This window comes from Chiloscyllium plagiosum, chromosome 10, assembly GCF_004010195.1.
Source record: "Chiloscyllium plagiosum isolate BGI_BamShark_2017 chromosome 10, ASM401019v2, whole genome shotgun sequence".
NCBI classification, from domain to species: domain Eukaryota; kingdom Metazoa; phylum Chordata; class Chondrichthyes; order Orectolobiformes; family Hemiscylliidae; genus Chiloscyllium; species Chiloscyllium plagiosum.
The window spans coordinates 29,577-43,743 of record NC_057719.1 but is presented as its reverse complement, the minus strand read 5'-3'; the positions used below and the strand labels follow the sequence as shown (position 1 = coordinate 43,743).

General features: G+C 43.6%; 1 protein-coding gene across 1 annotated transcript in view; it reads left to right on the top strand.

Annotated features, from left to right (window-relative positions):
- The window catches only part of noxred1 (NADP-dependent oxidoreductase domain containing 1), a gene marked incomplete at its 3' end in the record, with an annotated part of 35,255 nt that overhangs the window by 4,787 nt on the left and 16,301 nt on the right, over positions 1-14,167 (top strand). The window contains exon 2 of the mRNA XM_043698418.1: positions 12,631-12,830. Coding sequence (XP_043554353.1) covers positions 12,631-12,830 — 200 coding nt within the window. The remainder of the gene's footprint in view (positions 1-12,630; positions 12,831-14,167) is intronic.

Here is a 14,167-nt window from a genome sequence, read left to right as displayed (position 1 = left end):
TGTGAGAGTCAATCAGAGCCGACCCTAATCAATGTGAGAGTCAATAAGAGCCGACCCTAATCAATGTGAGAGTCAATCAGAGCTGTCCCTAATCAATGTGAGAGTCAATCAATCAGAGCGGTCCCTAATCAATGTCAAGAGTTAATCAATCAGAGCCATCCCTACTCAATGTCTGAGTCAATCAATCAGAGCCGTCCCTAATCAATGTCAAGAGTTAATCAATCAGAGCCATCCCTAATCAATATCAGAGTCAATCAATCAGAGCCGTCCCTAATCAATGTCAGAATCAATCAGAGCCGTCCCTAATCAATGTCAGAGTAAATCAATCAGAGCCGTCCCTAATCAATATCAGAGTCAATCAATCAGAGCCGTCCCTAATCAATATCAGAGTCAATCAATCAGAGCCGTCCCTAATCAATGTCAGAGTCAATCAATCAGAGCTGTCCCTAATCAATGTCAGTATCAATCAGAGCTGTCCCTAATCAATGTCAGAGTTAATCAATCAGAGCCGTCCCTAATCAATATCAGAGTCAATCAGTCAGAGCCATCCCTAATCAATGTCAGAGTCAATCAATCAGAGCCGTCCCTAATCAATGTCACTGAATCAATCAGAGCTGTCCCTAATCAATATAACTGAATCAATCAGAACCATCCCTCATCAATATTACTGAGTCAATCAGAGGTGTCCCTAATCAATGTCAGTGAGTCAATCAGAGCCATCCTTGATCTTGATCAGGTGGCTCAGTGCTTAACCCTGCTGTGTCTCAGTGCCATGGAGCCAGTTGTGCTTTCACCCTGAGGTGACTGAGTGGAGTGCAGTTTGCACATTCAATCCCACCTCCCCACCAACACACACTGTCTGTATGTGTGTCATCTGGATGCTCTGGTTTCCTCCAACAGTCCAAAATTGTGCAGGTTACATGGATTGGCCATGGAAAATGCAGAGTCAATGGAATAGGTTAGGGGAGGTGAGTCTTTGGAGGGTTGGTGTAGGCTGGATGGATGGGCTGAATGGCGTGCTTCCATACTATAGGTGTTCTGTGATTCAACTGCTCTTCCCAAGATCGGAAGAAAATACAGAGTTATGGACACAGCTCCATCCATCACACCAACTAGCTTTTCTTCCATTGACTTCTTCTATACTTCCCACTATTACAGAAAAGCAACATAATCAAAGAGCCTCCCACTCTGGTTATACTCTCTTCCACCCTCATGTGTTGGCCAGAAGATATAATAGTTTGAAAACATGGCTCCTCATGGTTAGTAAGATTAGATCACATGGAATACAGGGCGAACTAGCCATTTGGATACATAACTGGCTTGAAGGTAGAAGACAGAGGGTGGTGGTGGAGGGGCGCTTTTCAGAGTGGTAACCTGTGACCATTGGTGTGCCACAAGGATTGGTGCAGGGTCCACTGCTTTTCATCATTTACATAAATGTGAACATAGGAGGTATAATTGGTAAGTTTGCAGATGACACTAAAATTGGAGGTGTAGTGGACCTAAGAAGGTTACCTTAGAGTACAACATGATCTTGATCAGATGGGCCAGTGGGCCGAGGAGTGGCAGATGGAGCTTAATTTAGATAAATGTGAGGTGCTGCATTTTGAAAAGGCAAATCAGGGCAGGATTTATATACTTAATGGTAGGTTCCTGGGGAGTGTTGCTGAACAAAGAGACCTTGGAGTGCAGGTTCATCGTTCCTTGAAAGTGGAGTCTCAGGTAGACAGGATAGTGAAGAAGGCGATTAGTATGCTTTCCTTTATGGTCAGAGCATTGATTATCAGAGTTGGGAAGTCATGTTGTGGCTGTACAGGACACTTGTTAGGCCATTTTTAGAATATTGTGTGCAATTCTGGTCTCTCTCCTATAGGAAGGATATTATGAAACCTGAAAGGGTTCAGAAAAGATTTACAGGAATGTTGCCAGGGTTGGAGAGTTTGAGCTATAAGGAGAGACTGAATAGGCTGGGACTGTTTTCCTGGTCTGTTGGAGGCTGGGGGGTGACCTTATAGAAGTTTATAAAATCATGAGGGGCATGGATAGGGTAGATAGACAGGGTCTTTTTCCAGGGGTGGGGGAGTCCAGAACACAGGTGGCATGGTGGCTCAGTGGTTAGTACTGCTGCCTCCCAACGCCAGAGACCCAGGTTCGATTCCAGCCTCGGGTGGAATTTGCACATTCTCTCCATGTCTGTGTGGGTTTTCTTTGGGTACTCCGGTTTCCTCCCACAGTCCAAAGATGTGCAGGTTAGGTGAATTGGCTATGCTAAATTGTTCATAGTGTTCAGGGATGTGTAGGTTAGGTGCATTAGGGGGAAATGTAGAGTAATAGGGTAGGGGAATGGGTCTGGCAGGTTTCCCTTTGGAAGGTCAGTGTGGACGTGTTGGGCCAAATAGTTTGTTTCCATACTGTAGGGCTTCTATGATGATGATTCTAGAGGGTATAAGTTTCGCGTGAGAGGGGAAAGATTTTAAAACCTCCTAAGACGTAACTTTATCACACAAAGGGTGGCGCGTTTCTGGAATGAGCTGCGAGAGGAAGTGGTGGAGATTGATACAATTACAACATTGAAAAGGCATCTGGATGGGTATATGAATAGGCAGGGTTTAGAGAGTTATGGGCCAAGTGCTGGCAAATGGGACTCCATTAGTTTAGAATACAGAGGAACCTCTATTATCTGAATATCAATTATCCGAATATCGGATTATCCAAAGGAGATCTCGAGGTCCCGATAGAAATATTATGTCAAATAAGTGTTTCCAACACTGATCTCGTCTTTTGTTTACAGTGATTGAAAGTGAACTCCGCTTTCTGAAATGCTGCCGAGAACAGTCCTGGACTGATGGGAGCCCAGGACCGTCTCCAAATGACTGACCTTCCGTCCTCTCACTCTCTCTCTTCCCCCCACAATTTCCCTGGAGTTTTTTACACAGGCGTGAACCCTAAACCCCCTGTCACCAGGTAAACCTTGTCCTGTACAGGGCAAAGGTGAAACCTGTTAAAACGTTGCAGCAAAAAGTTGTTTGTGGCTGTTTGTGTGTGCTATTTGAAGACTCAGCCCCCCCAAAAGGCAGCAGCAGCAGCAGTCTTGTTGGTGTCCATTGTGGCTGCCCTGGAGAGGGGGTGGGGCAGACCAGGGGGTGGGGGCAGTGTTGGACAGGGTTGGGAGCGGGCTGGGGTGGGGGAAGGCAGGTGGTGTTGGACGGGGTTGGGGGGCGGGCCCTTCTCGTTCGGATAATCAAGATTCTTCTGTATTTGGTTGGCATGGACGAGTTGGACTGAACTGTCTGTTTCTGCGTTGTTCATCTCCATGACTCTAAATAGGTCCAAGAGAGTTTCTTCCTTGCTGTTATCAGACTTTTGAACAGACCTCTCAAATTTTAAATTTAATGTTGATCGTGTTCCTTGTGCACTTTCTCAGCAGCTGTAACATTAAATTCCTTGCTCTGTTCTAATACCTTTATGCAGTTTGTGTGGTATGACCTGCCTGTACCGCGTGCAAAGCAAAACGTTTCATTGTACCGAGTTACATGTGACAATAATAAATCAAACCAAATGTTAATCCCTCCCTCTCTCTCTGCACCTTCACTGTTGTTGTAACACAGTGCAGAATACAATGTTCTGCTAACCTTACGTACTTTGTATGTATGTTCTGTCAGTGTACCATACAAAACAACACTTTTCACTGTATCTTGGTGCATGTGACAATAATAAATCAATCAGTTCTATGATTCTATATCACCTAGTCAATCAGAGCAATCCCTCATCAATATCAGTGATTAAATCAAAATAATTAATTTATAGACACAGAATACACAAATCAATGGATAGTCCAAATCAGAGCAATCAGTCACTGAGCAGTTGATCAATAAATATCACTAAGCAATCAGAATAATTAATCAATAGTCAATATCAGTAAATAGATCAGGGCAAACAGTTATGAGTATGGGAAAAAATTGTAGGAAATCACAGCGGGTTAGGCAGCTTCCTTGGAGAGAGCAAGCTTACATTTTGACTCTAGGTGGTTCTTCATCAGAGCTGACATGAATTGCAACGGGGACAACATTGATGCAATATTGGGGCGGGGGAGGGTGGAGTGTTGAGGGGAGAAAGACTGCTGACAGTGCAGATTAAGTGACTGGTATGTGAGAATGGCAGAAGGGCTTTTACCCAAAATGTTAATTCTCCTGCTCCTTGGATGCTGCCTGACCTGCTGTGTTTCACCAACACCACACTCTCAATTCTAATCTCCAGCATCTGCAGTCCTCACTTTTGACTAGAACAATAGTGTGTCTATTGGAAAACTGGAAACAATAGGTACTCCAGTTGGAGTGAGGGAAGAGGAGAGAGGACATAGTGACAGAGAATACAAAAAGTATAGCTAAAAGAAAGGGAAGAAATGGGATTGGGTTCACAATCTGAAAGTTACTGAACTCAATATTAAACCCAGAAGGTTGTAAAGTGCCTAATCTGAAGATGAGATGTTGTTCCTTCAGTTTGCGGTGTGATTTGCTGGAGTATTGCAGCATGCTGAGGACAGACAAGTGAACATGCAAGCTGGATGTCCAGCTGCAGGATGGCCAGGGTCATGCTTGAGCACGGACCAGAGGTGTTCTGCAAAGCAGTCACCCAGTCTGCGTTTGGTTTCTCCAATGTAGAGTAGGCCACATTGGGTGCAATGAATGCAATAGACCAGATTGGAGAAGGTGTAGGTGAAATGCTGCTTCACTTGGAAACACTGTTCAGGCCCTTGGATGGTGAACAGGGAGGAGTTGAATTGCAGGTGTTGCACCTTCTGTGGTTATATGGAAGGTCCCATGGGAAGGGGGGGAGCATGGTGTTGGTGGTCAAGGAATGGACTAGGGTGTCCCAGAGGGAACAATCCCTGCAAATGCGGAGAGGGGGAATGAGGGGAAGGTGTGTTTAGTGGTGATGTTTTTCTGGGGTTGTCTGAAATGACGGAGAATGATCGTTTAGATGTGGAGACTAGTGGGATGAAAAGTGAGGACAAGGGGAACACAATCATGGTGTTGTGAGTGATGGGAAGGAGCATGAGGGGTGAGTCATGGATGATAGGTTGATTGCGGTTGAGGGCCCGTCAACCACAATGGGTGGGAAAACATAGTTGAAAATCACACAACATCAGGTCATAGTCCAAAGGGTTTATTTGGAAGCACTAGTTTTCGAAGCGCTGCTCCTTCATCAGATGGTTGTGGAGATGAAGGAGCAGTGCTCCGAAAGCTAGTGCTTCTAAATAAACCTGTTGGACTATAACCTGATGTTGTGTGATTTTTAACTTTGTACACCCCAGTCCAATACCAGCATCTCCAAATCTTGGGAAAACATAGTTATGGAAGAAGGAAGCCATGTCAGCAGCATTGTTTTAGAAAGTGGCATCATCCAAACAGATACGACGTAGACAAATGGAATATAATCCTTGCAGGACATGGTGTGTGAACAGCTGTAGTGAAGGTAGCTTTGGGAGTCAGTGGTTTTATAGTGGATGAATGTGGACAATTTATTTCCCAAAATTGAGACAGAGAGATCAAGGAAAGGAAAGGAAGTGTCAGAAATGAACGATGTGAAAGTTATAGAGGAGTGGAAATTGGAGGCAAAATGAACAAATGTCTCAAGGACCAGGGTGGGAGCATGAAGTGGCACTGGAACAGTCATCAATGTACCAAGAAGAGTTGTCAGAGGGGGGCGAGTATAGGACTGGACCAAGGATTCTTCCACATACCCTATAAGGAGGCAGGTATAACTGAGACAAGTGCGGATACTCATAGCCATTCTTTTCACTTATGCAGAAGTGAGATGAACTAAAGGAGAAATGATTCAATGAGAGAACAAGTTTTGCCAAGTGGAGGAGATTGGTAGCGGATGGAGATTGTTCAGGATTCTGGTCGAGGAGGAAGTCAAGAGCTTGCAGACCATCCTGGTGGGGAATGGAGGTGTAGAGGGATTGGACATTCATGGTGAACAGGAGGCAGTTAGGGCCAGAGAACTGGAAATTGTCAATGTTGTGGAGGGCATCAGAGGAATCACAGATGTAGGTGGGCAGGGTCTGGATAAGGGGAGAGAGGGTGGAATCAAGGCTGGAGAAAATGAGCTCAGTGGGGCAAGGACAGGCTGATACGATGGGCCTACCCATCGTATTGTGGGAAGGAGGTAGAAGTGAGCTGTGGAGGGTTGGGAGACTATAAGGTTGGGAGTAGTGGGAGGAGGTCTCTGGAGGTAACGAGGTCAGCGACAGTCCTGGCAACAAAGGCTTAGTGTTCGGATGTAGGGTCATGGTCCAGGGGGTGGTAGGAAGTGTCCAAGAGTTGGCGTTGAGCCTCTACAACGTAAAGATCAGTGTGCCAGACTACAATCAGACCACCCTTGTTAGGCGGCTTTGATGCCAAAGTTAGGGTTGGACCTGAGAGAGCAAAGTGGGCCAATTTCATAAGGGGACAGGTTAGAGTGGGTGAGAGGAGCAGAGACATTGAGATGGCTGAAGTTACACTGACAGTTTTCAATGAAGAGATTGAGAGCAGGTAAGAGGCTGGGGAAGAGGTCCAAGTGGAAGGTGAATACTGGAATACTGGGTGAAGGGATCAGTGGTATGAGGGGGAGTCCTGTCTGAACAAGTGAATGCGGAGATGGAGACGGCTGGAAAACAGTTCAACATCATGGCGAGCCTGAAATTCAAGGTGGGAGCGTAAGGGTATGAAGCTAAGTCCTTTGCTGAGGACAGTATGTTCACTTTCAGAAAGGGGAAGTTCAGGAGGTATGGTGAAAACAACAAGGGCTGAGGTTGGGGGGGTGATCTCTGGGGGACGGAAAGGGATGGCATCGGAGGGTGGGGAAGAGGTGGGTACAAAGGGACAGTAAAGATCAGATCTGAGTGAAAGGATGGGATGGGGTCTGAGAGGTGGAAAGGGGAGAGCAGTGCAGGATTGTTGTTGGGAGTCCATCAGTTTCTGGGGCTTTTGCGCCTTGATGCCTGAAAGAAAGAAAAAATGTTTTTTTGAGGCGACGGATGAGACAAAGGGTGAAGTGGAAGTGGGGAATGGCACAGCTTTGAGAAAGATTGTGTTGATGTTGCTGCAGAGTGGAGTCCAGTGTGCGCATGTGAAGGTGCATGGCACTGATCGTCGATCGCAGGATCTGGTGTAGTCAGAGGAATGTGGTAAGTCCTGGAGATACTAAATATTGTTGTATGCAGAAGTATTTGAATGGTTTAACTGATATCACAAGATAGCTATCACCAGGATGGATAGGACTATTTCTGAGAGGAGCTAACCAGTTCTTCAATGTATCATGCTAGTTTTCCATCTAGCAGTTACTGTGTTCTTATTCTGATTGTCTGCTATGAGACTACCATGTACCTTAGATATACTATAACCAGATACTAAGTAATACGGAGTAAACACTTACTGATTAACTAAGACAACATCAACTCCTGCTGAAGAGTTCTTGTGGGCATCTCTTCTCACGTGGTGTCAGTAGCTTGACTAATACCAGCTGAAGGATCAGTGGTAGCAAATCTAGCCAGTATATCTCAGGTGTTTCTGCCAGAATCAATCATTTACAATATTGTGGTGACAATGGGAACTCAAAATGTTATTTAGCCATTCTTTTAGAAACTTTAGAGAATTCTAACTGTGATGTGATCTGAAGTTTTAATTCATAGTAATTATCACTGAGCAAATCACATTACCAATAATAAATGTTACTGTGTAAATCGGAGCACTTAATCATTAATATCACTGAAAAAAAATTCACAGCAGATGGTATATTAGTCATCAACATCACATCAATCAATTCAAGATCACTGCTCAGATGACAGCAATCAATCATCGACATCACAGAAATAATACCACAAAACTGTTCACAGCAAGCTATAATTAATTTTAAAATAAAATCTAGCAATGTCCATCTAATAAATCACTGGTTTTCATTATTTCTTGGTTGGTGAAACTGATTTCAAATTAATTATAAATATATGACGAAAGTATAATGCTGTAAATGTTACAATGCTGCAGTGCTTCTTAAGAGAAACACGTTTGTTACAAAGATTTTTAAAATTAGATAACCATTCCATTAAGAGTGTCAATCTGTCAGTTATTTCCTTATTTTTGACTGTGATGAGATTAGATTACTTACAGTGTGGAAACAGGCCCTTCAGCCCAACAAGTCCACACCAACCTGCCGAAGTGCATCCCAGCCAGACCCTTTCTCTACACTTACCTCTTCACCTAACACCATGGGCAATTTTAGCATGGTCTATTCACCTGACCTGCACATTTTTGGACTGTGGGAGGAAACCGGAGCACCCGGAGGAAACCCACGCAGACACGGGGAGAATGTGCAAACTCCACACAGTCAGTCGCCTGAGGCAGGAATTGCATCCGGGTCTCTGGCGCTGTGAGGCAGCAGTGCTAACCACTGTGCCACCGTGCCGCCCAGACAGAGCAGGCAAATGAGATATAGAGGATGTATTTCCGTTAGCATTTCAGTATAAGTCCACTGAACAGCTTTTGAAATGGTGAAAGATTATTTGAAAATGTATATATGTAGCAGAGGAAAATCACCTGCACAGTGTATTAAAAAAGAATGGGTACCCAACAAAAGACAGTGCCGATTTCTCAGCAACAAACCCAAACAAGCAGACAAAACACGCCCAAAAACCCTAGCCATTCTCCCCTACAGCAAAGACATCTTGGAAATGACTGTCAGACATCATGGTAGCCCATAACCCCACTAACACACTAAAACAGCAGCTAATGAACTTGAAGGACCCTTAAACAGACAACAACCAAAACTGATGTAATTTACAAAATACCTTGCAAGAACTACATTGGACAAACAGGCAGAAAACTAGCCACCAAGATACATCAACGTCAACTTGCTACAAAAAGACATGACCAACTCTTACTAGTATCTTTACATACAGATGAGGATGGATACCACTTTGACTGGGACAAGTCAAACAGAGTCACGCACATGAATTCCTAGAAGCATGGCATTCCAACCAGAATTGTATCAACAAGCACATTGACTTGGATCTCATTTACCACCCCCTGATAAAAAGAACAGGAAATGACATCACCACGGGAAATGGTGTCACCAACCCAAGGAAACTAAACACATAAATAAAAAGCGGGCCATACCACCAGAGCTTCATCTGGAGGCTGACTGAAAATGTTACCTAGTATGGTGACGAAACATCTGAAACCAAACAGTCCAGCTCAGCGAGCAAACTTACATCCAGAACCTCAACCTGAGCTACAAATCTTCTCAAAACTCACTAATCTGGAGAATGTTTTGCAAACTGTGCGAACCCAACCTAGTTTCTCAGTATTACTTATTCATGCAAACAATTTGAATTATTTACAATAGGGTACAAGATTTAAGTAAATCACCCTGACAGCTTTTATACAATCACAAGAATCAAACCAACAAGAGATTAGTATGAACAGGAAATGCTGGCAATACTCAGCAGGCCAAGCAATTATCATGGCACTTGCTGACTGCATGAGTCTACGTTGGAGACAGTCAAATATTACAGCAGCTCCTGGTCTCCCAGACTCCAAACAACAGCAAAGAATTAAAGTAATATCCAAATAACAATGAACATACAGCAGTCAATAATCAACCCCAAATAAACAAGTGAAAATAAGCCAATTATGACCAATAATAACACAACAAAAATAATCAAATTTATAACTGAGAATGACATTGATGCAAATCCCTTCAGAAGAAGGGTCACTCTGAAATGTTAACTCTGATTCTCCCCACAAAAGTGCCAGACCTAATGAGCTTTTCCAGTAATTTCTGTTTTTGTTGCTAATGTTATAAATCATAGCAGGGTTCAACTAATAAATAATCAATATTCTTATTCATCAATTCAATGTTGTTGATCGCATGTGGGTGACTGTTGCTCAATACTTAGCTCAATACTATTCATCAGAATTATAAATTATTAATTTCTAAGTGTTAATTATTTATCAATCAACAGGAAGAAGGGAAGGCCAAGGAGGGAAATCAAAAAGACAGATAAGAATTTGAAAATCCAAATTGTCAAATTTGTAGCTAGTATAGATCAGTGAACAGGGGATAATAGGTGAATAGGATTTGGTGCGTGTTAGGACATGGGAAACAGAGCTTTGGATAACCTCAGGTTTACAGGTCAGGGGCAGGGAGGGGTTGGGTTTTTGGAGGGGTGGTTCAAAATGTGGGAGACCAGCCAGCAGTGCGCAGAACCATCAATTCTGAAGGTGACAAAGGCATAGATGGAGGTTTCAGCAACAGTGGAGCTGATACAAGAGCAAAGGAGCAAATGTTAGGTAGAAATATGTGAAATATGTGATGGCGCGGCTATGTAATAGATTGCTGAAAGTTAGCATTCTGCTAATGGATGGCATCACCAAGGGGAGGCATGAAAATGAGAAATGGAAAATAAATTATATCGGGGTCAAATATGACAGGAAGCTGTGAAAAGTCTGTTTCAACCTTAGACATTAGCCAGGTGGAGGGATGGAAACCTGCCATATTTTAGTTGGAGGTTATTTCAGTTCGTTTAGTTCCTTGCTGTCAGGTAGTCAGGAGTTTAGAAACTGTAATGATTCAAGGCGATAGTGATTAGGGTACCAGGTATTAAAGCTAGGTACATAGAACAGTACAGGACCTTCGGCCCTTGATGTTGTGCTTTCGGCCTTATATCCTACTTTAAGATCAGACTAACCTACATATCCTTCATTGTACTAACTTCCATGTGCCTATCCAAGAATTGCTTAAATGTCCATAATGTATTTGACTCTACTACCACTGCTGGCACCCACCACACTCTTTATAAAGAACCTATTTCTGACATCTCTCCTAAACCTGCCTCCAAATATCTTAAAATTATGTCCCCTCATGATAGACATTTCCACCATGGGAAAAAATCTCTGGCTAACAACTCTATCAGTGCCTTTTGACATCTTGTACATTTCCATCAGGTCACCTCTCAGCCTTTGTTCCAATGAGAAAAACCTTTCTTCAAAAGACATACCCTCTAGTCCAGGCAGCATCCTGGTAAATCTCCTCTGCCACCCTCTCTGAAGCTCCCACATCTTTCTTATAATGAGGCAACCAGAACTGGTCTAACCAGGGCTCTATAACCTCATGGCTCTTAAACTCAATTCTCTTACTGATATGCCTTCTTAACAACCAAATCATCTTGGATGGCAACTTTGAGGAATCTATGGACATGGACCCCAAGACCCTCTGTTCCTCCACACTGCCAAGAATCCTGTCTTTAACTCTGTATTCTGAATTCAAATTCAACCTTCCAAGGTTAATCACTTCACACTTTTTTCCAGGTTGAACTCCATTGGCTACTTATCAGCCCAGTTCTGCATCCTGTCAATGTCCTGTTGCAACTTACAGTGGCCTTCCATACTGTTAACAATTCCATCAATCTTTGTGATATCGGCAAACTTACCAACCCATCCTTCCATTTCCTCATCCAAGTAACTTACATAAAAAAAATCGCAAAGAGCAGAGGTCACAGAACAAATTCCTGCAGAACACCACTGGTCACCGAACTCCAGTCTGAATGCTTTCCATCTACCACCACCCACTGTCTTCTATATCCAGGTAACCAGATTTCCCTGTATTACATGCCTCCTTACTTCCTGAATGAGCCTACCATGGGGAACCTTATCAAACACCTTATTAAAACCCATGTACACCACATTGACTGGTCTACCTTCATCAAATTGTTTTGTCACATCCTCAAAGAATTCAATAGGGCTTGTGAGGCATGACCTGCCCCTCACAAAGCCATGCTGACTATCTCTAATGAAACTATGGTTTTCCAAATAATCATGAATCCTGTCTCTCAGAATCCTCTCCAATACTTTGCCCAGCCAGCAATATCCCTATTCCCTTTCTTGAACAAGGGAATAACACTTGCCACTCTCCAGTCATCTGGCACTTCTCCAGTGGACAGTGAGGACCCATAGATCATCGCCAAAGGCACAGAAATTTCTTCCCTCGCTTCATGTAGCAACCTAGGGATCTGGCCCAGGGGATTTATCTATCCTTAGGTTTTTCAAAATTTTCAGCACATCCTCCTTCCTAGCATCAGTCTGTTTCACACTATCCTCAGTAGTGAATACTGAAGCAAAGTATTCATTAAGGACCTCTCCTACCTCCTCTGTCTCCAGGCGCAAGTTCACTCCACTCTTCCTCATCGGCCTTATGCTCACTCTGGCCATCCTTCAGCGTGACTGTGGAAACTGACACTATTTTCAGATTATATTGTCAAAATGCAGCTTGACGATGTGGAATAGGAGGCCAATGATCAATTCTCAGAGGTTATCTGAAATAATGGCAGAGGTATTCCCTAAAGGGAATTCAGGAGAAAAACCTCTTTAAGTGGTGAGAATGTGGAATCGGCTATCACAGGAAATATTAGATGGACATAACAAAAAGCACATGTGAGATAACTGGAGAGTGCAAGAGGGAGAAAGAAATAGAAACAGCAACCAGAATTCCAGACCAGTGCTGAATGGGTCGTGTCCTGCTGTAATTGCAATGTACCTCAATGTGACACAATGCTAAAAGTAAGCTAATTGAATTTTCCAATTTCTGCAGATGCAAAATAATCGATGGAGTCCATTTTCCAAACTCCTGGATGGCGAAATACCAGATCCTTAAGTTTAACAGAGGCTGTCTGAGAATTGGGGTGCTGGGCTGTGGCCACTTCGGGAAGCAACTGGTATTATCCTTACTTCAGTTGACGGACCTGACTGCAACATGTATTACTGTCTCCACCAGGAGACCAGAAAAACTCAGTACGGTTTTTTTTTAATGAGCAAAGTTCTAATTACGTTCTATACCTGTATTAAAGCAAGAGCTGAAAGATAGGAAGTGGTATGTTGAGTAACTACACTCAATGACCTGGCCTTCACAGCCTTCTGTGGCAATGAATTCCATAGATTCCCCACTCTCTGGCTGAAGAAAGGCAGCAGGTATTTGGGAATACCACTACCTGCAAGTTCCCCTCCAAGCCACTCATCACCCTGATTTGGAAACATACTGCTGTTCCTTCACAGTCATTGAGTCAAAATCCTGGAATTCCCTACCTATTGTCATTGTCGGCCGACCCACAGCAAGTGGACTGCAGTGATTCAAGAAGGCAGCTCACCACCACCTTCTCAACTAGGGATGGGCTATCAATGCTGGCCAGCCAGCAAAGCCCAAGTCCCACAGATGAATAAAAAAAGAACATCAAGTTTGCTCAACCTCTCTTCAGAGATTTGAACAGGATTTCTGAATAAATAATGTGAATGAAAGTGCACTCATCTGGGAAATTTGTTGTGGATGAATGCTTTAATGCAGTGCTGAGAGAGTGCAGACTGTCACAGGGTCAGTACTGAGGGAGTGCTGAACTATCAGAGAATTGAGTGCGTTGAGTTGGGAGGTAATGTTGCAGCTGTACAGGACATTGGGTAGGCCACTTTTGGAATACTGTGTGCAAATCTGGTCTCCCTGCTTTTGGAAGGATATTGTAAAACTTGAAAGGGTTCAGGAAAGGGTTTTGACTGGAAATGCGATGACTCTAGTACATCGAATGGGTTAGTTTTTATCCAATGTGTGCAGGAGGGTTTCCTGACACAGTATGTCGAAGGATGGACAAGAGGAGAGGACACACTGTATCTGATACTTAGTAATGAACCAGGCCAGGTATTTGATATAGTGATAGGTGAGCACTTTGGAGAGAGTGCCCATAATTTGATTATGTTTAGTTTAGCGATGAAAAGGGATAGGTACGTGCCACAGGGCAAGAGTTATAGATGGGGGATGGGCAATTATAATGCGATTAGGCAAGACTTAGGAGGCATAGAATGGGGCAGCAAAATGCAGGGGATGGGGACAATTGAAATGTGGAGCTGGTTTAAGGAACAGATATTGTGTGTCATAGAGTCATAGAGGTGTACAGCATGGAAACAGACCCATCGGTCCAACCCATCCATGCCGACCAGATATCTCAACCCAATCTAGTCCCACCTGCCAGCACCCGGCCCATATCCTGCCAAACCCTTCCTATTCATATACCCATCCAAATGCCTCTTAAATGTTGCAATTGTACCAGCCTCCACCACTTCCTCTGGCAGCTCATTCCATACAC